Genomic DNA, 22971 nt, shown 5'->3' with positions numbered 1-22971 from the left:
CATACAGTGCTGCCTGATGACAAATACACGCAGTTCCTCTACTTGCAGAACAAGAACCACAGCATGCTTCAAAGCAAAAGAACAACCAAAACACCTCACCACCATGAGCTGGACTACACCAGTCACCTTGCAAGTGGATAGAGCCACCTCCTCATTAAATCACTTACTCAAGTACTCCTAGCTTGCCTGAAATCATACAGAAGCACCTAACACTGTGCCATGAACGCACTCAAACCAGAAGCATTCTGCAAGGAGCTGAGCAACAACAAATGCTTTTGTACAAACACCCTCCCTCCCCCCGCCCCCCAGTAAAAAATACAGAGGCTTCAAACATAAAAGAACACACAGACCTCACTTGATTTTTTTGGGGTTTTTGTTTTTTTCATTTTTTTGTATTTTTTTATTTGGGAAAAGTGCTTCTTACAAAAGGCAGCTGCAAAACATGACATTATAGACCTCGGAACAATTTCTCATTCCAATTAAAAGTGAAAGGAGAGGCAGTCTAGGGGACAAGAGCAGCAGGAAAACAGATCACGGGGCATCCACAAGTCAATAAAAAAAAAACAAATAGCAATAATGTAATGCAAGGTTAAAATTCCTGTACTGGAGCTTTGGTGGCAATGTAATTTCTCAATGCAAATTACAGCCAGAAACTGCATGACCGACTTCCTAAGCGGTAACTCGCGTAAGCTGAACAGCTTGACCAGGCAACCTGCCCAACTCAGATGCTGGAAGGCACACGTACCTTGAACCAGCCGAGAGGCACAGAGATTTCCTAGCAAAGCTCATGGCTTACGTGGTCACACCAAGTTCTAAAACTGAAAGAGCAATACAGCTGAAGGGGCCTCTCGTGTTCCTCTGACCCCACTCGGCTAACCGGACTTCTGCTCCTGCACAACCCTAATGAAACACATGAAAGAGAGCTGGTGTATGAGGGATCGTTGCCACAGACTGAGCTGAGACCACTAAACCAGTTTTGTGTCCGAATGGAGGCTAGACTTCATGCACCAAGAGGGGATGGAAGGTGGTCTTGTTACTTAACTTACACAGAGTCTCCCCATCCTTGAGGTCCAACTCTACATTTATCTGTATATACACATAGAAAGTTCTCCTTTCACTAAGACATTATCCTTTCATGCTAGACACAGTAAAAACCCGGAACATTCACACCTGGTTCTGGTTACACAGTAGTAATAGTAATGTGCAAGTAAACAAGAGTCCAAAAATCACAAATGAAGATGTGTACATGAGGGGGCTGGAACGGAGCTGATGCCAGAAAAGGATTATTTGTATCTGGCCTGACGTCAGAAATATTGATACAGAGACAGAAAAGAGGCCATCAGCCAATTTACATCCCCACTGCATGGCCACTGCTCATTTTTGTATCTGGGCTCTTCAAAATGAGTGTGGAAGTCCTGTAAACACTTTAACCCTGGAACTGGGTGAGCTCTGTTGGGTACATAGATGAAGCAACGAATCTAAGCTAACTGTTTGACAGTTAAATTCATTTTTACAAAAACTAAGATTTTAAAGATTTCTTGTTATTTGTTTAGACAGAGGAAAAACAACACTCTTGGGGTGGGAAAGGATGGGAGGAGACAGACCCTGGGTAAAAGTTATTACAACAGCACCTGGAATTGATAGGCCTGCCTAGGAGAAACACAGGCACTGCCACAACACCACAGGTAAGTAATAGCTACTGCCTGAAGCCAAGACGACAGTCCACACTCCACTGTCAGGTGCTATAGATCCAGGTCATAATAATCTTCCAGCTCATCATGAAACAAGTCCCACTCGTCCTCGGAATCCGTTAGCTCATCATCACCTCCTGCTGCCAACAGCATGAGCAACATCTCACCGAGCTCAAAGGTCACCACTTCGTCCTCATCGGTCTCAAATGGGTCACCATTCTCTCGCTCCTCAATGAACTCCCAGAACCGATTCCTCCGCTGGGCCTGCAAGCAGAACACAAGCATTTACCCAGGTGATCAAGAGTGCAAGGCAAGACCCTCCCCACAAGCTGACAAGGTTTAGTTCCCATGTACTTTCTGTGCTTCTCCTTCAGGGTGACACTGACCTCCAGTAGAACTTACCCTCATGTGCTCTTATTAATGCTGCCCAACATTTCATCTCAGTATGTCGGTATAAAAGTTCGGCCAATTCACTCCTTCCATCTTTGCTCCCATCTCTCACAAAATTTAGACCACCCTCTCCTTCAAATTCACTGCTATACAGAATTGTCAGAAGTTAGAAAAAACCAAGTTCCCCTACTCTCAAGGCAGCTGATTTAAAGCACATCCCTTTCGTGCACACTCTGTACAGAAAGGCTGAAAACTAGCACTAACCCGCAATCTACTTGCTGTACCCACTTTGGGTCTCTGTGGCTCCTCTTGGCGGCCATCAGGATACGCGTGTTTGTAAAAACAGTTCCCTCCAAATGGACAGCTCCCACGGCCTTCATCGAAATATCTGCATGGCTTGTTGCTGGAAAGGAAAACATTGCAACCGTTACTCACAGCACACCCAACTAGACTTCAGAATTGCATCTACCTACAGTCCAAGAGGATCTCAAGAACCATTTGAAGATGAAGGCACTTTGTCAGTACAATGCCTATGCAAAGAAGTGATGCATTACACAGCGTTCATACCCAAGACGTGTGTGGGCTGATGCATGCATGGGGACACTGATGGCTTCCACAGCACAAGCTTGTATTACCTAATGACTAGGCCACCAGTGTTCAGTGTGCTAAGGGGAAGACTGAGGTCAAAGTACAAAGGAGCAGCCTAGCGACTGTGTGGTTGCATGCACCTGTGGGTGGAAAGGCAAGGATGTACATCACACATGGGACTGGAAAGGGAAAAGCTTTACACTGATACCCTTCTTCTCCAGGTGTGTGTAACTTCTCCAGCCTCACAGCCTGAGAAAAAGCTGCAGTGCTCATACCTCATTGCCTCCTTGTATTTTTGAATGAGTTTCTGCTTCTCTTCCTTCTCCTCCACCCAGTATTCACTTGGAATGACAAAATTAGATGTGATCCGACACTCTGGGCAGGACCTGCGGAATGAACAGACCTCGCAATAAGACTCCACATTACAGGGTGCTCCCACCTACGTCACAAGTAATGGCATATATCCACCTTTAAAGACATTTTAAACCCACTTGCTATATGTGCTTTTTTCTGTCTTAAACACAAAGATAACCTAAGCTCAATGACATCAAGAACTCAATGTTAAAGGCAGACAGTCAGTCTGTATCAAACCTTAAAAAAACACACAGACTCCTTTTTCTTTAGAATTAAATAAATTTATTTTGATTTCTCTCTATATATGTATGTATATATCATCTATATATGACTGGATTATTTATTTATTTATTTATTTATTTTAGGGACAGCCTTTAAATGGAGAAATGGTTTGCCAAGTGATTAATGCACTAGGGCAGCTAAGAACTAAGCAGCATATATACTGAACTGGTTAATCTGTTATCAGATTTCTGGCTGGGTGTTCAAGGCATAAACAGTAACCAACTGACAGCATGCTAAGTAAGTAAGTGAAAGTCGCTTCCTACCGTGAAGTGAGTTTTGCAAACTTAATCCACATTAACCAAATCGGGGTGTAAACATTATCCCTAATAATTACTTCACTTCCAAACTGAAGTTACTAAATTCTTCCACAGTAACAAAGCACAGTTAAAATGGGAAAGTGTCTCACTTTATAATCTTGCTCTCAAACTGTTTAGCACTCCTCCACTTGCGGATGCACTTGAGACAGTAAGTGTGGTTGCAGTTGGAGAGGATCCCAAAGCGGCGCTCACTAGGATTAGCTTTTTCATACACCACCTCCATGCATATCCCGCACACCATGTCTTTACTACGTTGGACGGCAAATGAAAGCTCCATGTCCTTCTCGTGAGCTTCAATGCAAGACTGGAAAGGAGAGAGAAAACAACTGCAGAGACAAGTGGTCACCTGGTGAAATCCAAACAGGTTTTTAAGCTCAGTTCAGTGAGTATCACTTCACTGTTTTACATAAGGAATGGAAAATGATTAAGCTGCAGTCTTTATCCCTAAAAAGTGCTGCTTAGACAGTGGGAAACAATCAATTCACAGTTCAAATTCCTTTCTTTAGACATTGCTTTAAACATCAGAAAGGCAATCTGGAAGACCATCCAGTTTTACTAGGCTAAGAACAAAGATTTAGTATCTTCACGCAGACTGCTCTCCCAGCACAGATAAGGAAGCCCAGCTGCTTTTGAATACGGCACTGACAGGAAACAGTCTGGTTTACAACAGGAATTTCATTCACTGCCCAACTCGCATGCACCTTCAAATAAAAGGGAATAAATGACAAGTGACTGCAGGGAGCTAGGAAGCAATAACTTGGAGCTATTTAACACCAGACAGCTGTCTGCTTACCTTGATGTGCTGGGATCTCTGTGCAGCATCAATTGGATGCAAGACCTGCAGTCCACACATATCACAGACGTCCCCATGGATATACACGCAGTTTTCTCCATAACGACATTCTCCCACCGCAGCATAGGGGCACAGCTGCTTCTTCATCTCCACATCTGCTTCCTGCTTTTCATATTCTTCCTCAATCACCATTTCTTCCAAGGGTACTTCAGTGCAGGAAGGGGCAGCTGGGTACAGAATTAAGGATGGGAAGCAAAACATTCACATTTAGAGCAAGAAGATAGATTTAACGAAAGAAGTTAAAAAAACAAAAGCTCTTTGGGTGACCCTGCTCAAGCTATCCAAATGGATTAGAAGAAAAGCAAGGCTCGCTTCAGTCCAAGTTCCACATACCTTCAATCTGAACTAAGTTATTTTCTGACTCAAGAAAGCAATACCGATTTCTAATGTAATTTGTTCATCTTTCAATTCAGACAAGACTAAAGCTATAAAGGCTTCGGTGGTCAGAGCAAAATCTATTTACATGCTCAGCCTTAGAAAGTCTCACTAACTACATTTTTATGCTAACTATGGTTCAGCAACAATTAAGTAAGGTTAAAAATCACTCACTGCTTTGAGAATCAGTTCTCATCCAGCTGGAATTGATTCTCAATTATCCCTACTGCAATTACATCACTGAAGCAATAGCGGTGTATCCAGCATAAAGAAATGCCAGTACAGAAACACTACATCAGCAGTTTTCCAAAGGCAGGTTAATCAGCGTGATGTTGACCACAGCTCCATGTGGCTCTATGTCTACTCTAGATATTTGCAAATAAAGTAAATAAAACCCATCCGAAACAGATATCCAATCTGCCCGTTTGCTCAAACAGCAGTAACAACAACAAAGAAAATCACCAGTACCGCTCTGTTTCCATTCCCTTGGTTGTCATTTTTGCCAGTGCTTTTTCTTCATGCCATTAAGACTTTTTTATTATCGTTTTTAACTTTCTGAGGAGGGAGAGTTTAGTAGATCACAGGATTCACAGACAGAAGGCTACTAACCAGAGAAATACAGTTGAGTTTCAAAGGATCCTACTGCTACAGCACCTCTTTGAAATGGGGCTGGCAAGATAATCTTTTGCTCAAGGCAATCCTATATCCCTGGAAAACGTATACTTTGAAGCAGAGGTACACTTGAAGCTTTTCTTAATGGAGAAAGTTTCCAGAGTCACCTGTGCTCCTCTGAAGGATATCCTTTATAAAACCTTTCTTGATAAAGTTTTGACAAAGAGCTTCTTAGCTGAGGTTCTTTTGAGAAGAAAGGTTCTGAAGTCTTATCCCCCAAAGACTGACTTACAATCCCATTCATTTTCTATGCTGGGCCACAAAAAGAGAGAGCAGAGCTTCAAACCTTGGCAAAAATGAATATACTGAATTATTTAAGGAGCAACAGCAAATAACACAACACCACCACTAAAAGCAACAAGCAGAATATGGAGTGTAGCTAGTAAATTCTAGCTAAGTACATGCTACTACCATCCTTGTGTCCAAAGCACAACCAGTTCTTGTCATCTAAAGGTCAAGACATTAAGATATAGCTCTGTGAATGGCGATCTTTAATAACGCCTTCAGGCACTTTAACAGTATGACATTATAGGAGGGGGAAAACATGCTGAAAGTGACCTCATTTTTCAGTCTCAGTCCTCCATGCTTTCCCAGCACTTCATCTCAGCTACAGCTGTATTTCTATGAAAATGAAATCAGTTTTTTTCCTTCCTGTCTTACCTTTTCCACAATCTGAAACCCTACATGTGTAACTCTTGAACCTACTGCACTGTTTTGCTCTATCTTTGAAAGTCAAATTAGAGAAACTTAGAAGTCACAGTCTCAGCAGTTCCACACCCAAACACTCCTCAGAGTCATATTTATCTTCTATGATTCTGCCCGCTATTTTCAAAGCCACTACTCTTCAGTAGGTTAGATCCCAGAAAGCTGACGTCCCATTCTCCATTTCACTTGGAAAGGACCTGCAATATAATCCAGTTTCATTTCACAGCCACGATGGGCGACTAAATCATTCTGGGGATTAAGTTATGACTATGGTACAAAGGTAACATAGCATCCCATTGCCTTACACTCAACCTACTTTCAACACTCAAGCCAGTTTCAAAACTCAGAGTAATACTACATGCAAGTCTCACTTCAGTGCTTTAGCATGTGCTAAAGAGTGCACTTTTGAAAACAGCCTCACTACAAACAACTCCTGCTTTTGACACTTCGGCTCTCATCATGCAACAATCTCAATATATGAACCGGGTAAGTTTTGGACCAAACTGAACAATGCTAAGAGCACATCTGATGCTTGAGCTGCAAAGAGATCTTCAGCCCACAGACCCAGACCGTAGCTATGCCAACCTGAAAACCGAGCCAAGAAACAGCTGCACTGAGAAGCGCAATGTCTCTGCCTCTGCCAGCAGATTCATTCAGCAAATCCACCTGTTTATACTGAAGAGCTACATAGAGGTTGCAAGCTTGTTAAGTTTTAGAACTCTCTAATCATGCCGCATTTTTAGAGCCCAAATGTATATGGAAAATAATGAGGCTACTAGCTCCCACTAAAGTGGATGATAACAGAATTTCTAAGCTGAGGAATATCTCTCAAGTTCTGAAAAACTCAATTAAGGCATTAAGATATTATCTACTCTGTCAAGATGAAGCTGTGCCCATGAAGTAAGTAGCATTTGCTTTCAAGAGCTTGCACTCTCCAGCTTCAGTCTACATCACATTCAAACGCTCAGCTCTTAGTAGGATTATTCCAATTACTTTTGTTTCCCCTTATATGGCATACAGAACAAAAGCACTCTGGTCTACTTAAATCCAACCCAAATAGTTTAACGAAGTATTTTCCACACAAAATTTTCCAGTCTTCAATTTATGTAGCAGGACAGGTATATACTTGATTAGAATATCCTATTAGAAGACATTTTCAATAAAACCATGACACTCCTTCCTGCTGGCAGGTCCATCATTTAAAAGGAACATGTTTCTCTACAGTGAAAGACAGCAAGTATGTCCTCATTCTGCGGGAATTCAATACACAGAATCTGAATTGGGAAAGAATTGTTTTAAAGCATCTGTTTCTTGCCTCAGAAAATAAGGAAAACCAAGAATTCAATCTGACTGACAGTCAGGAGCATTATGCTCCAAACACCAACAAGACTTCTGAACATAAGCACTTCCAGACAATCCTTAAACTCTGCAGTATCATCATTTAAGAAAGTTATTAAGCCTTAGACCAGCTACAAAGCAGAATCTTTTATTCCTTTAGTGACGCTGTTCAAAAACTCTAACCTGTGGTATTAAAGGGTAAACTCACCTCCTACTCAGCCCGTGTGGATGCCCCATCTCTGGAGACATTCGGGGTCAGGCTGGACGGGGCCCTGGGCAGCCTGAGATACTGGGTGGCAGCCCTACCCACAGCAGGAGGTTAGGACTGTATGAGCTTTAAGGTCCCTCCCAACCCAAACCACTCTATGATTCTCTGTAGAAATTATAAGCAGATACCTCTCAAAACACAGACATACTATAGCAATTAATGTGAAGCTCAACAAGAGTATCTACAACCCTTTTTTTGATGTTTTCAGACTAAAATCTTTATAAAAAAATACCTAAGCAACATTCCTGAATATTTGAGTTCCACTTTTTTCCCCTCTTTTCTCTTGGACTCCAGATCCACACTCCTCCAGACCACTTTCCTGATAACCCCAGGGAGATATACATACACAGGAAGATTCTCTTCTGTATATCTGAACTTGATACAACAGAATTCAGACCTCCAAAATTCTAGAGGAAAGATCTATGCCCTAATGAACCTTCGGTAAGGAAAAACTGATGCAAGACAGATGTCAGATACCTGAAGTTCTAAAAATACTGAAGGAAAGTAATCCAGCACAGACCAGTTAATTATCTTCAATTCATACACTTACTTATGCATTGGAACAATTCTTAACAAGCACATACATCTGGTAGTCAAGAAGGCAAACTGCACTTTGGAGTGCCTTCACAACCAGCCAGTCAAAAAAAAAAGGCAGTCTCCCACCGCATTCACTGCTGGTGCAGCACCACCTCAAATACTGAGTCCACAATATAAAAAGGATGTTAAGATACTTGAATTCATCCAGAGGAGGGCACCAAACCCAGTAAAAGGGCTGGAAGGCACATTCTGTGAAGAGAAGCTGAGCACACTCTGGTTAGCCCTGAAGTGGTCAGGCAGCTGGACTAGATTCTTGTAGGTCCCTCCCAGTTGAATTATTATCTTTTATTCTGATCAAAGCAGGAAAGAGCAACACAATTCAGTGTTGCGCTTATATCTCTGCCATTCTACTACCTTCAATTACTTCAGAACATCTGGCAGCTGTAGCAGTGGAACAAGCATGGAAATGTGGTGCATCTGTACCTCAGAATTGAGTATCTGAAGAATTGTCACTATTTTGTTCGCTGAGCTCACTGTCAAGATACAACGCTTAGTCGCAAATCAGAATCATTTGCATTAGCAGAATGTCCTGTCTAATAGTAAAAGACAAATAATGCTAAGTAGTATAATCTGAGCACTATGTAACAAACCTTATTCTGGGCATAAAATATCAGGTTTTGTTTTAATCATTATTTGACTATTCCTGGCCATACGTACTCAGTTTTAGAGAGTCTGATATTAGAGATTAGACTAAACACATGCACCCACTTTTTGCCTGAATTTGATATCTTTGTGCAACCTTTCTGCAAGGAAAGTAAATTATAGGTATGGCATGTTAAACTATCTGGGCCAACATGATGAGCTTTTGCAATCTCATTCCCCTCATGAGCCATCACAGTACTATGAAATCAAGTCTCAGAAAAGTAACTACAATAAATGATCTTCAGTTTCTGGTCTGGATCGCTATGGGAGTCATGAAAACAAGTACTTGGTTAGGAGTCATCTGACAGGAATCTGCACCTCCACTAGACATCTTTCACAGTACTCACACAATTTACATCTTTATGTATACCTGGTTTTAGAACACCGATACAGCAGTAAGAACAGATTTAAAATGATCCTACTATTCATGCCAGAAAAAAATCAAGTACAACTTAACAAAAAAACAGTTGAAGTGATTCATACATATGGACAGCTGTACTCAACTAAACCAGAAGCATTAAAATAAATGCATTACACAGAAACCATTGACCCTTGAGAGAAATTTACCATTACCCCATGCTCAGCTTACCACGTCCACAGTATGGCTGCCCAGGAACAAACTCTACAGCATTCACCCAGTCTTCAGCACCTACTCCAGCAGCTGCCAGGTCTATATTTTCATCTTCTATCTCAATAATATCTTCTTCAACAGTTTCGGGGAGTGATGCGAGGTCTGAGGATACTGAGGGATAAGGTTTTTCAGCTGGATTCACAGTAGTCTCTTCTTCTTCCTGCATCAGCGGCTTGGTGTGTTCATATCTAACAAGTTAAAAAAACATAATGTCAACCCCTAACAAGAAAACTCCCCCACAAAGCTGCCTGAAAAATTGGAAGCAAACCAATTTAGATGTTAACACGCTATAGTGAAGATCTAGGAAAGGCTTGGAAGAAAATGCCAGATGACCCTTTAAGAGAATCGAGTCCACTTGCATAACATGTCAGCACTGCCTCAGGAACCCTATTCCTTTTTGTAAGAAATTGAGCGATGTATGCAATTTTCATTTAACTTACAAAAAAATGAACTTTGACTACATCCCAAATTGCTCATTACCTGCTACGTATGTGCAGTATTACTGAATGAAGCAAGTTAATTTAGCTTTCAAGAGACTAAAGACAGATATTGCTGTCCTCAACTATTCAATGGGAAGGCACAGAAAAGAGGGAGCCACTCTTCCCAGAGATGTAGTGATAAGTTAAAGGCTAATAAGTTTAAAGTGGGAAACTACTGTAAGTTTCTACTGTAAGTTTACCATGAAATCAGTTAAATGCTGAAGGAGATGCCCAGAGAAGCTACACAACCTTTATTCTTGCAGATACTCAAAACTTGAGTGGCCAGTGGTCCAGACAACGTGACCTAAACTGAACTGTCTTAGCACCCTGCCTCAATCAGATGTTATGTTGGCTTCAGTAATTATTTCTAACACCTTCTTCAATTTACTGTGGAAAACGATGCTCAGAACACTTTGATCCCTACCACCCACAAACAACAGATAAGTGCCATTTCTCTCAGAAATCTGCCTTCCAGCAGCTAGTACACTAAGAGACATAATCCATTTTCCCCCACAGAGTCTTAGATATCTGCTGACTAATTTCAAGGATAAAAGGAGGGAATTCTTGGGAGATTATATAAAACCTTTAAGCAACTGTGATTCATTTGCCTTGTGTCGGGTTGAAAACAATTAAGCATTGCAGCTCTTGCATATTGAAGAAATACACCCAACCAAATGTCAGCTCTAAAATCTCAGTGATGCTATGAAGCACAAATTAAAAGGCAAGCCTGCAGTCCTCTTTGTGAGTGGTTTCCAAAGCAAAGCATGTCCACCCCAGGCATTATACAAGATAATCCACTGGAACTCAGGAAGAAAATGGTAGGATCTTTTAAAATCTAAAATTATACTAAAGAACTCAAGCTTTCAGTATAAAATGTATGGAGCAAGGTTGGTGCTCTTACTCAGTTTGTATGTCAAAGGATCCCCTGTCACACACAGTACATAAGGTGTCCTGAAGGAAGAGCAGGTGTGCCACAATGTGGAGGGACTAACAGCAGTGCCCTTGCTTGCTTGCTTTAGTGCATTGATATTGCAGTTCGCATCTGCCTTACCAGACAGTCACAGATTACATTATCCAGTTTTAAGTTAAACTCTCACAAAACAAACAGGAGGTTAAAAAAGATTTCTGCAAAGTAATTGTGGATTTAAGAGAATCCCAATGATGTGAACACAAAACAACGATATGACATCAGGTCTGATTAGGTTGTAGTTGTTTTTACCTTCGTCATGTGGTTGAGGAAGAGCTCAGACTAGAAGAATCAGCTCTGACAAGAACTTCTAGGGGACACAGGGCTAGGGAAAGGGATGCAACCAAAATTACTGAGGGGAGGATTTGAAATAGATTCACTATTGTTCATGATTCTTGCCTTAAGCGTATGTTGTGTCTTCAGATATTTGACAACAACAGTATTAAACCATCGCAGTGACAGGACTTGATCTAAGCATCCCAAACAGGAAGATAAACTTCTATAGTTGTTTTTTGTTTGACAAAAAGCTACATACAAATCAGAACACTTGTTTTTCCTGATGGCAGAAACAACACGTGGAAAGCAACATATCAACAAACACAAGTACTTCTCTGTCAGCAAACACTGCTGGGAGACAGAGAACTCTGCTGAAGACTGGAAGAATCAAGAAATAGAACAAGCTATACAATGTTCAAGGTTCACAATAGAGGTGACTGAAAATATGTTACTAATAACGCTTCAGCTTATGGCATTCCCTAGATCATGCTGCAACAATGAAATACAAGAACTGCATTTCTGTGAGCCACTAAGGAGACACACTAGAGATGTATTCTCAACAGTTAAGTGAGTACTCTATTAAAAATGATGTTTTACAGGAAAAGCTGGGTGAGTTTAATCACTGAAGGAAGAGCTGCATTAACTGTAACAGTATTTCCAGGTAAGAGTACAGGGATAGAAACAAGTGAAATTCATTCACCGCACATCATTCATAGGAAAGATACAGCAAAAAAACTGGAACAAAACACTATTGTGCCATTAATATTGTTAACTCTACAAAACTTGAACATTTCAATAGTGAAATCTTCCAATGCTTTGTAATGAGAAAGGGAGCGGTGAGGAAAACCTTTCGTACCACACACTGGTTTGCTGGTTATTTCATGATGAGTCGCTTAACAGTTCTAAAGATGAGTTGCACATTTTTTCTTTCACAATACAACAAGTGCTGCTTATCTGTTAACCTACTCTGCAATGAGAGGTAGCTGTGCCCAGTATGCTACCCAGTAAACATCTTCAACAGATAAGCACAACTAGTCCCTTTGAGGTAGAAAGGACGTTTTGTAGTACACTTAATTTCTTGTGCTGTGGAGATGACTGTTTGTAATGGTCTCACTACCATGGTGAGACAATTTTATTGTCGAAGACAATGCAGGTGTGTTACAAGTAAATATTCTTGCAGCTTTATGTTGAAAAAAGCTTGGAAACAGTTTTGTAACACATTTAAGAATCTTCTAACAGAAGAGTTTCAGTAGGCCTTAGATTCACTAAAAACCTTATAACAACCGTTAAATCCAAGTATCCACAGAAGGAACTTGGAACCTGACCTTCCAATTGCCATATCCAAGTGATAAAACTGATGATTTCTAAAGATAATGAGGTATATGGAACCACAGCACTCTCCATAAAATTATAGTTTTAGTGAGAGTACATTTTCTGTACAGTTAATAAATTAAAACAATGTTTTAAAAATATTTTAATCTTTATCTTAACCTAATCTTATGTTGCCCTTGTGGCCAAGAATGCCTACAGTATTCTGGGTACACTGAAAACAGTGTGGCCAGCCGGTCAAGGGAGATGATCCTTCCCCTCTACTCTTCCCTGCTGAGGCCACATCTGGAGAGCTGTGTCCAGTTCTGAGCTCCACCATTCTAAAAAGACAAGGATCTCCTAGGATTCCAGTGCGGGGCCACAGAGTTGATACATGGGAGATGCTTCAGGCCCTTTGAGGATAGGCTGACTAACCTGGGTCTGTTCAGCCTGGGGAAAAAAAAGACTGAGAGGGGATCTGATTAATGTTTATTAATATCTAAAGGAAGGTGGAAGGCAAACGGATAAGGCCAGGCTCCTCTCAGTGGCAGTTAGCGATAGGACAAGCAGCGATGACCTAAAACTTGAAGTTCTGTTCTAACATGCAGAAGAAATTCTTCTCTGTCAGGGTAACAGTGCACTCAGGTTGCAGAGCCTCCTGTAGAGATATTCAAGACAATCCAGACACCCACCTGTGCAACCTATTGTAGGGTACATACCATGGCAGGGCACTGGACTCAGTGATCTCAAGGCCCCTTTCAACCCCTGTAACTGTGTGATTTATTTTATCCATGTTTTATGATGTGTGTAATGTAATAGTAACATAGTACATCTGTATAATTCACCAGCAAATATACATCCATTAGGGGCACATGCTAGAAAGATTCACTTTCTTTATTCCATATATAAGTAACAAAAAGTTTGGAGACCACTGATGTACATGACCATGAAAGTAGCACTTGCAGACATACAGAAGACTAGAGACTTACCTTCCATTATCTTTCTTATACATTGTTACTATATACTAAACATGCAGGAAAAGCAAACTACAGCTGCCACATGAGGTCATGATGCAAATATTTAGTCACCCATAGGAACTACAGCAATCAACAGTCTTAAAACTCTTGGTAAGTTGTAATACAGAGAACTTCAGTGACAAAAAAGAACCCTATGCACTTATAAAGCTTTGCTATGCTAGGAAAGCATTACTTTCCTTTATTCATTCTTTCATTTTGTTCTTCTCTTTTTCAACAGTACAGGTTAATTTATGGCCTCTCAATACAGGGCTGATTTAGACAGGCATTTTAAAAACCTACATGACTACAGCCTAGTTACTTCTTCAAAAGTGACAGTTTGTCAGAACAGCAATTTCTGAAGAGAGATGCAATACAAAAAATCATGCCTGTTTTAACGTAATTGTACAAATGTTAGTCATCAGTTCAGCTAGTCTGAACGTAGTCCCAGATTTCCTTTCATCTACTCATACCATTAACAAAACAAACCACAAACAAAAACACACCTTGACAACCACTGCTTTTCTGAAGGCTGGTTCTCTCTTTACATCACATAGTAAACACTATCATTCTTTAGTAAGAGAAAGCCATTGGTGAAATACACTGAATTTTGTAGAATTATTTAGTTTCGATGCTGAGCTCTCTACCTAGGAACTCCAAGTGAAGTTACTCCTACAGCACAGTGAGTAGCATCTCTTTACCTGCAGTGATCTCCGTAAGCACAGCATCCACGCTGATAATACCTGCACACCATGGCAGACTGACCAGTGGACAGGTCGTGAGAGTAGCGACAGTTGTCTCCTTCCTTGCAGACTCCATGCATGAAATACCTGTAATAATACAGATGATTACTGTGAATTAAGAAGTACTGAAGCTGTAAATAGAGTTCTGGGAAGATAAGTTGTTTTGTAAATCAAGGTAAGCTGAATTAAAGACATTGCTAATGGAACCATGTCCCAGCATAAGCATACAGATGAAATAGTCTTAAGGACAAAATCTTTTCTATTCCAATGAACTGCAAAAACACTGAATAGAATTGGTTTTTTTTTCCACTACTCTTATAAATGTTAACCTAGAAAATGTAAGCTTCTTTAAATGTACAACATTATAACTATTCAGACTTCACACGAGAGCCATAAACGGACATATTAAAGAACACTTAACCAGAGCGAAGTATTAACCAACTTCTCTGCCTTAAGGACTTCTTATCAACAATTCAGCTTACAGAAAGAAGCACTGGCCCTCAGATAGGAAATAAATTACAAACTCTGAATTAATTATCAACATCTACCACACAAGAAAAAATTGTTAGGGTTCAGGTTTCACTCAAACCCTTAGCCTGCCTATGAAATACAGCTTGAGCAACGATTCAGAAGCCCATTATACCCTTTTAAGCTCATCCTGCTGCTGAAAGGAGTAGGTCTGTCCCCCTGCTCCACACTGCTTTGCATGGGCGCTGTCACCCACACAGCCAGCAGAACCAGGTCCTCTCCAAGGAGATGATGCCCCGTCCTTGGAGGTGTTCAAGACCAGGTTGGACGGGGCCCTGGGCAACCTGATCTAGTAATGGTGTATGTTTGGTGGCCCTGCCAGGCAGGGGGGTTGGAACTACATGATCCTTGAGGTCCCTTCCAACCCGGCTCATTCTGTGATTCTGTGAGGTGACTGCACAGCCACCTTGCAGTTCACCCAGCATAAAGGACAGCTGGATCATCTTCTGCAGCACCAACTAAGAGGAGAATGGCTCTTCACAGAGCAGCATTTGGAGTTGATATTCCTAAACAAAGGGTCTCAAAATCTTTGAGCTGCACCAGCTTCTGGACAAGTACTTAAGGCTGCTGTAAGGCAAGAAGTCATAAATCAGAGCAAACGCTTCACCGAATTACATAAGCAAAGCTACATTTGTAGTGCAACACTAGGGAAGAGCTGTAACTTGAAGCAAGTCTGAAGAATACTGATAGAGGATGTGCAAAGCCAGTGGTGCACTCAAGATACTTAGTAAGAGCAGGAGAGCTGAAGTGGTTTTATAAGCCGCCAGCTGACACTAACAGTCAGGCTGCAATTGATGCTTTCAAGGTACCACCTGTCTGCACACTGCAGCTACACAGCAAACCTGATAAGAAACGTGATCCTCCACAGAAATAAATAATCAAAAGACCAGCTGACACTGTGCAGGCTACTCTCCCCAGGGACACAAGTATTCTAGTCAGGTTTGCCAGGTGGCTGCACCAACCGCCATGCCAGCACACACCCCGGGAACTGGGTATATACCAGAACTCTCCACAGCCAGCATTCCTCACTGCAAAGAGCAATTAATTCCATCCTCCTCTCCTCCACAAGCACACAAACACCACCACAACACGCTTGTCCATTCACAAACACACCTCAAAGCCAAAAAGCAGCAACTCACGGACCCATGAAACCAGAACCTAACCGGAACTTCTGGATTCCTTTAAGGAATGAGATTTACACCAACAGGTCAAAATTAATTCAAGCTGTTAAGTTACCGAAGAACGAGCTAGGAACATTTATCTCCACCCTTTGCTTGTTTCAGCACAGCGCTGCTTCTCCCCCATGTGTCAGGGCACGCAGATTCACAGCCACCTGCTGACTCAGATCAAGGAGCTGCTCAGATGCAACCTGACATTCCTTCTGCCGCCCCTGCGGTTATTTTTAATGCAGCTCAGATCACAGCTCAGAGCCGTGTACAACCACCCTGCTACTCCAGCCATTGGGCTGAAATGAGCAACTAAAGGAATGGCAACAGTTACAGCGAGCACTTTGGCTGAGAAGCACTTTGTCAGTGTAGCTTACTCTAAATACTGAAGCCTTGAAACAAGGCTTTCCCACTGCTGGTTACTTAGAGGAAATGGAGGTCCGAGGCCCTTTCCCACCCTACATCAAGAGGCTACTTTGTAAACACAGATCCTCTAGAATTCTGAAACTAGCCACAGTGTGTTACATCAAGATAGTACACTGTAAAGGGGAAGAAAAAAACCTGAAGCACTCACGAGCTTAATTTAATTGCCATCACTTTCGCATTGTGTGCCCATGCAGCCAGCTCAGCTCCATTCAATAACTCAAGTGAGGGGAAGGAAAAATCTCTAAGGATTACACCAACTCCACCTCTTGCCCAAAGAAGGCAAGTTTTTACTTTAACACCACAAAGAAATTAACATTTTACACATGAAATTGCTGCATTGGGTTAAAACATGCTTTGGTCATACTTGAAAACCAGATGTGTTAAAGCATAGAATGCATTATTTTTGGCTTGACACATTAAAATATGAAATAACATCTTCACACATATCCAATTGTAATGTTACATACTGGCAATACCAGCCTCTTGTTTATGAATATAGGGAAAATGGATTCTAAAAACTGAAAGCTGAACAGGCTACCTGCCTCACTCAGTGACATGCAGAAGGACATCCCAACTTTGCTTTCTGTCAAACACCCAGGGAACAAGCATCATCTGATCTGAAAAAGATAAACTGGAGCAGGATAAGTATATAAGTGCACTGTCTCTGGGTGTCTTCACACAGCAATGCTCTGGCTTTCCTAGTCAGATATAGGAATATAAAGCGAGGCTGCACAGGTTGAGACCATAGCATGTCCCTCCAGTTCATTGCAAGACTGTACAAAGCTATGTGGTACCAACACATGGAACAAATGTTACCTTTTAAAGATTTTATTTTCCACTGTCAGAAGGTTATTACTTCTACTACCTGCCATAAGCTAGAGCAAAAACATGTATTATGACTTTATTAAAAAGACAGTAAGAGTTGAAAAGACAGACTGCTGCATTCTAGAACCTTAGCACGTACTAGCTGCTTTCAGATCATTTCCTTCATGAGTCCTCACATGTGTAATCCTATTAGTGAAATCACTATGTAAGATCTCTTCCCCACAGCTTTGGAAGGTTACAATGAGTTTGCTTTTTCAGGTGTGGCTCGTCCTTTCCTTCAGATCCACTTCATTCTGCTATCACTCAACCGCATATGTTGATTAAACCACTGGTTTCATTGAGAATGTTACACCCAGCCACAGAGCTGAGTCTCCTACAAGAACAGCAGCTCTGCCATCGCTGGCAGATGGGAACCTCGAAGGAACAGGCAGCTGCACCCGCTGGTTGCTTCAGGAGTGATAGAGGCAGAGAGCTCCTGGCAAGGGAGGCAGCTGAGCAGAGGCCAGGCACGCTGCTCTAACACAACACGTGTACATTCAGCCATGAGCAGCTGGCAAAATTCTACAGGAGTCAGCAACCTTATAAGAATGGAGAAAAGACTAAAGCGATCTTAATAGCATTTACCTGCTTGTCCTTCTCTTTCCATAACCTTCTTCAGCAAGAAGATAGCAGGAGGTGTCTAGAAGGGAGCTGCTAAAAAGTGGTAACACGTGCAGGTTTTTAAGATGCTTGTCCACCACACCTTATCCCCGTTGTTACACCAAATCAAGTAGGCCTACCCACGTGCTTCAGATTCTCTTTTCTCTTTAATATAAAAACACCACAATACCTGACCTAGATTCTCAGAAAGAACGCTAACTCTCAAACCATATCATGTAGCTGCTAAAGGGTTTCATTTCTGGTCAGTTACTGAACGCAATCTGTTGATGTACATCAACTTGATGTGCTGAAGTACCGCTGCATGAGATCTGGAAAACTCAATTATCTGGAGCAAGCAGCATTATCTTTGGTTTGAGCATCAGCTACACCACCGCTCAATAAAGTTTCTTTCATGTCTGCCTAAAACAGAAAGGACAAAGACACCTGATAAGGGCTCCTGGTCTTTTTCTTATTCTAGATGTATCAGTAATGGAAGGATTATGCAAATATGAAGCAAGTTGTCATAACCTACTGAGGAACCAGATGAATTTGTTTTTCACTTTGAGCACTAAACTGGACCAGCAGAAAAAGCAGAAGGGCAGCAATTGCAAAACCACAAAGTCTTGGAGAAATCAAAGCCCTTCCCTCTCAGTCTCTGCATCTCTTGCTCCAAGACACCAATCGCGCAGCCAAGGGCATCACCCTGATAAAACAAGCAGCAAGAACACCCTCTAATTCTACAACTTCCCACTTCAGTAATACAGCTGTATTCTTTCACCAACCTTAAATGCAAAGTATTTCATATCGAAGATACTCCTGTTAGCCTGAAGTTTTCCAGGCAGTGTTTGCTGCTACCCATACGATGATTCAGATAAAGTTACAGATGAAAGGAGCTCTGCAGTATTACTCAGAACAGAAGCCATTCTAGACACTGCAGTGAAAAAAACCTCGATTCTGAAATGCTTTTAACCCTTTCATCTCAGTTAAATCCTCCAACTCACTGACAAAGGTAAAACAAAACTTAAAGAGTAAGTGCGTTCTCTTAACAATCGAACAGGAACTCCACCCTACTGAAACTTTACTTAGAAAAAACGAATTCTTATTACAGGGTCCCAGAAGATTTGGTTGAATCATTAATTTCACTTCAAAGGCTGAGAAAAGCTCTGCTGTCTGCAACTGGAAGGGGCCGTTGAAAACAAACAAACAAAGGAACAAACAAGCACCGGGGTAGCTAAGAGGATTAGTCAAAAAGAACAATGGAGAGGCTCATTAGGTCGAAAGCTGAGATCTTATTTTTGTTTAAGCTCACATTACAGCATAGGAATGCGCTCTTTTGCGATGATTAAGCTTTTGTGAGCGTTCTGAAATAAAATATATTTGTCTGACAAGCTTGCTGCGTTGTGCAGGCACAGATCGGCTCGACTCCTCTGCAGTCACTATCTGCAATCAAGCGATTCGCTGTGCCCGAGCAAATACATACAGCTCATCAACACACTTCCTCTAATTAGGCTTTTCGGTCCTCAGAAACATAAAGCAAAGGGAGCATTGACCTCTACCCTCGCAGCGCACTGGAGAGCTGAGCTAAGCACCATTCCCAGCCATTTCCTAATCTCCGCCCTGTGCTTAACGGCCTCGAAGCAAACATTAACCTGGCTATTCACAACCAAAGCTCTTTGCACGCAGAGGAGCGCTCTGAATTGAGAAATGTTTCCCAGATGAGCACGTTAATCACGCGTGAGGCAATGCAAACAGAGTTAGCAGGGATGCCTCACACACCGCAGGGCCCCCGCAGCAGCACAAAGGGATGCAGTCAGCACGGCTGCTGGGAGCCGAGCACTGGCTCTCTGGGCTGCTCCTGGCACTAAGGGGTGCACAAAAGATCTCACGTTAGAATCTAGAGCCTCCTTCCCTCTCCGAAAGGAAAAGGAATATCTTGTAAGCGATTTGGAAATCATCCGATCGGGAACATGCTATGTTAAACGAAATGTAGAGACTTAAAAATAAATAAGTAAATAGAAGGAGATGCTTCTCGAACCCAGGCTTCGATCATCCGTTTGCGCCATAGGAAATCCTCTACTTCTATCTTTGCAAGAACCGCTTTTCACTCCTTTCAGCCTGCAGTCCCAGTTTAAAAATAGCCCCTGTGGCAGCGCTGCGACATGCGGCAGGATCTGCACGCTCATCTCCAGGACATTTATCGGAAATGCGGTATGAGGGGAAATGCAGATGCCAAATGACGCAGCGTGCTGTAAGGTGGGCATGTAAGGTGGGCAGCGTTGCCCCTCGCCCTATGGAAACAGGTCACGGCGGGCTGCGTCCCGAGAAAGGCCTCGCTAACATCCGCGCTATTAAGACACCTAAAGCCCGATTGGGTCTCGCTAACCCGGCTCTCCCCGCAGCCCCGCACCCTACAGCCCCTTTCACGGTGCCTCAGTAGCCCTGCAGGCCCGGAGGGCAGCGCTGCCCGCTCCCCAAGGGCGAGGCGGGCGCGGGCCGCAGCGCAGGGCCGGCTCCAGAGGGCGGCGCAAGGCCGCGCCGGAAGTACGGGCCCCGCTGGCGACCTCGCCGCCCGCCGGGCCTGCACGGCCCGCACGGCCCGGCCCCGAGGAACGGCCGCGTGGGGTGCGGGGTGCGGAGCAGGGGGAACGCGGGGGGGAAGGGCCGCCGCCCCGCCCGGCACGGCGGGCAGCGCGTACCTGCAGGTGACCTGCTTGGTCCAGCCGCCGCCCGGCCCCAGCGCGAGGGGCGGCACGGCCGCAGGCCCGAAGATGGTGCCCGTCGCTCCCGCTGCGGCGCTCGGCCCCAGCACCGCCGCCGCGGCGTCCGCCGTTGTTCCCAGAGCCACCGCCTCAGCCATGACTGTTTATCCCACACACCGACACTGCGCCGGAACTTCCGGGAGCGCATCCTTCCGGCCGGGCGGGCCTGCCCTTAGCCCCGCCCCCTGTGCCCGGCGGGGGCGCTGATTGGCGGAGCGGGCGGAACGCGCACTCCATCCAGAACGTTCCCGCCGTGCGGCGCGGCCCTCACACGGCACAGGGGGGAGGGGCGGCACGGTGCGGGTTGGGCCGGTTCCCAAGGACGGGGCGTCCACAACCTCCCTGGGCAGCCTGTTCCAGGGCCTAACCACTGTGTTAGTGAAGAACTTCCCCCTAACATCCAACCTAAATCTTCCCTCTTTTAACTTAAAACCATTTCCCCGTGTCCTGCTATTGTCAGCCCTTTCGAAGAGGTCCACCAGAATCTAATTAGAATATGAAGTCAAGATCTGATTTCATAGATAGAACGCTTGCAGATGAGTAAATGCGCTGTAATCGTTGTTTTAGCTGTGGGAGAACCGACAGCTCATTGTAACACACAGCTGAAACAGACAGGGCAGCACCAGGAGACTGAGGGGCCGCTGAGATTAAAAGCAATAGGTCGTAAAATGGAGTGACAGCCTTGGTGCCAAAGGGAAGGCAACCAATGTCATTTACCTGGACCTGAGCAAGGCCTTTGACATGGTCCCCCACCACATCCTCATCTCCAAATTGGAGGGAAGTGGGTTTGATGGGTGGACAACTAGATGGATAAGCAATTGGTTGAAAGGCCGCAGACAGAGGGTGGTGGTCAATGGCTCTATGTCCAGGTGGAGGCCGGTAACGAGCAGTGTCCCCCAAAGGTCTGTCTTGGGACCGGTGCTCTTTAACATCTTTATTAATGACATTAATGGAGTGCACCCTCAGCAAGTTTGCTGATGACACCAAGCTGAGTGGTGCAGTCGATACGGTGGAGGGAACGGATGCCATTCAGAGGGACCTTGACAGGCTGGAAAGCTGGGCTCGGGTGAACCTAATGAGGTTCAACACGGCAAAGTGCAAGGTTTTGCATTTGGGCCGGAAGAACCCCAGGCACCTATACAGGCTGGGAGGAGTTGTCCTTGTGAGCAGCTCGGCAGAGAAAGACCTGGGGGTCCTGATGGACAAAAGACTCAACATGAGCCAGCAGTGCGCTCTGGCAGCCTGGAAAGCAAATGGGATCCTGGGCTCCATCAGGAGAGGGGTGGTCAGCAGGGATAGGGAGGTGATTGTCCCTCTCTACTCTGCTCTTGTGAGGCCCCATCTGTTGTACTGTGTCCAGGTGTGGAGCCCTCAGTACAAGAAAGACATGGAGATTTTGGAAAGGGTCCAGAGGAGGGCCACAAAGATGATCAGGGGGCTGGAGCACCTCCCCTATGAGGACAGGCTGAGGGAGTTGGGCTTGTTCAGCCTGGAGAAGAGAAGGTTGCGGGGTGACCTCATTGCAGCCTTTCAAGACCTGAAGGGAACTTACTCCCAGGAGGGGAGTAAACTCTTTGAAAGGGCTGACAATAGCAGGACTAAGGGAAATGGTTTTAAGTTAAAAGAGGGAAGATTTAGGTTGGATGTTAGGGGGAAGTTCTTCACTAGAAGAGTGGTTAGGCCCTGGAACAGGCTGCCCAGGGAGGTTGTGGATGCCCCGTCCTTGGAGGTGTTCAAGACCAGGTTGGACGGGGCCCTGGGCAACCTGATCTAGTAAAGGTGTATGTTTGGTGGCCCTGCCAGGCAGGGGGGTTGGAACTACATGATCCTTGAGGTCCCTTCCAACCCGGGTCATTCTATGATCATGGTGTGTGTTCCCACCTCCCTGTCCTCCATCACATGTCCCCATTTACCCAATACAAGGTTGAAGACCTCTGAGAGGAAGAAGCCTGTGTCCTTGGTGGGACTGGAAGGAAACTGTTGGGTTTTCCACTTGGTTTGAAGAGGAAAATGGTAAATAAAGAAACACGCTGTTACCGTGACTTACTGATACCACAGACTGAACTGGGTGTCCGTGGCTTGAGATCGTATTTTGATCTTGATTTGAAGAGAAAGATGATGAACCAATGGATTGCAGTA

General features: G+C 43.7%; 1 protein-coding gene across 3 annotated transcripts; it reads right to left on the bottom strand.

Annotated features, from left to right (window-relative positions):
* Positions 1-577: 577 nt before the first annotated feature.
* MKRN1 (makorin ring finger protein 1) lies at positions 578-20958 on the bottom strand. 3 transcript variants are annotated; one of them, XM_015866977.2, is made up of 8 exons: positions 20770-20958; positions 14448-14576; positions 9662-9891; positions 4416-4642; positions 3712-3926; positions 2945-3055; positions 2346-2484; positions 578-1955 (listed from the first exon to the last, which is right to left on the bottom strand). In XM_015866977.2, exons 1-8 carry the CDS (start codon positions 20928-20930, stop codon positions 1743-1745), a joined length of 1425 nt encoding a protein of 474 aa, XP_015722463.2. In that variant the 5' UTR covers positions 20931-20958; the 3' UTR covers positions 578-1742. The 3 variants fall into 3 exon arrangements, with proteins under 3 accessions (XP_015722463.2, XP_015722473.1, XP_085377789.1); XM_015866987.2 differs by having other exon boundaries at positions 2370-2484; XM_085521663.1 differs by lacking the exon at positions 578-1955 and adding an exon at positions 2099-2227.
* Positions 20959-22971: the final 2013 nt, after the last annotated feature.

Source organism: Coturnix japonica, chromosome 1 (genome assembly GCF_054131305.1).
Source record: "Coturnix japonica strain WE chromosome 1, WE-NBRP24, whole genome shotgun sequence".
NCBI lineage: Eukaryota > Metazoa > Chordata > Aves > Galliformes > Phasianidae > Coturnix > Coturnix japonica.
This window is presented reverse-complemented; position numbering and strand designations above follow the sequence as displayed.

Excerpts from the sequence above, each read along its gene's own strand:
- MKRN1 (XM_015866977.2), bottom strand. The coding sequence starts at position 20,930 with ATGGCTGAGGCGGTGGCTCTGGGAACAACGGCGGACGCCGCGGCGGCG. Across the intron at positions 3,927-4,415 it reads AGAGATCCCAGCACATCAAG|TCTTGCATTGAAGCTCACGA; the intron begins GTAAGCAGACAG and ends TCTCCTTTCCAG. Across the intron at positions 1,956-2,345 it reads GTACAGCAAGTAGATTGCGG|GCCCAGCGGAGGAATCGGTT; the intron begins GTTAGTGCTAGT and ends TTCTGCTTGCAG.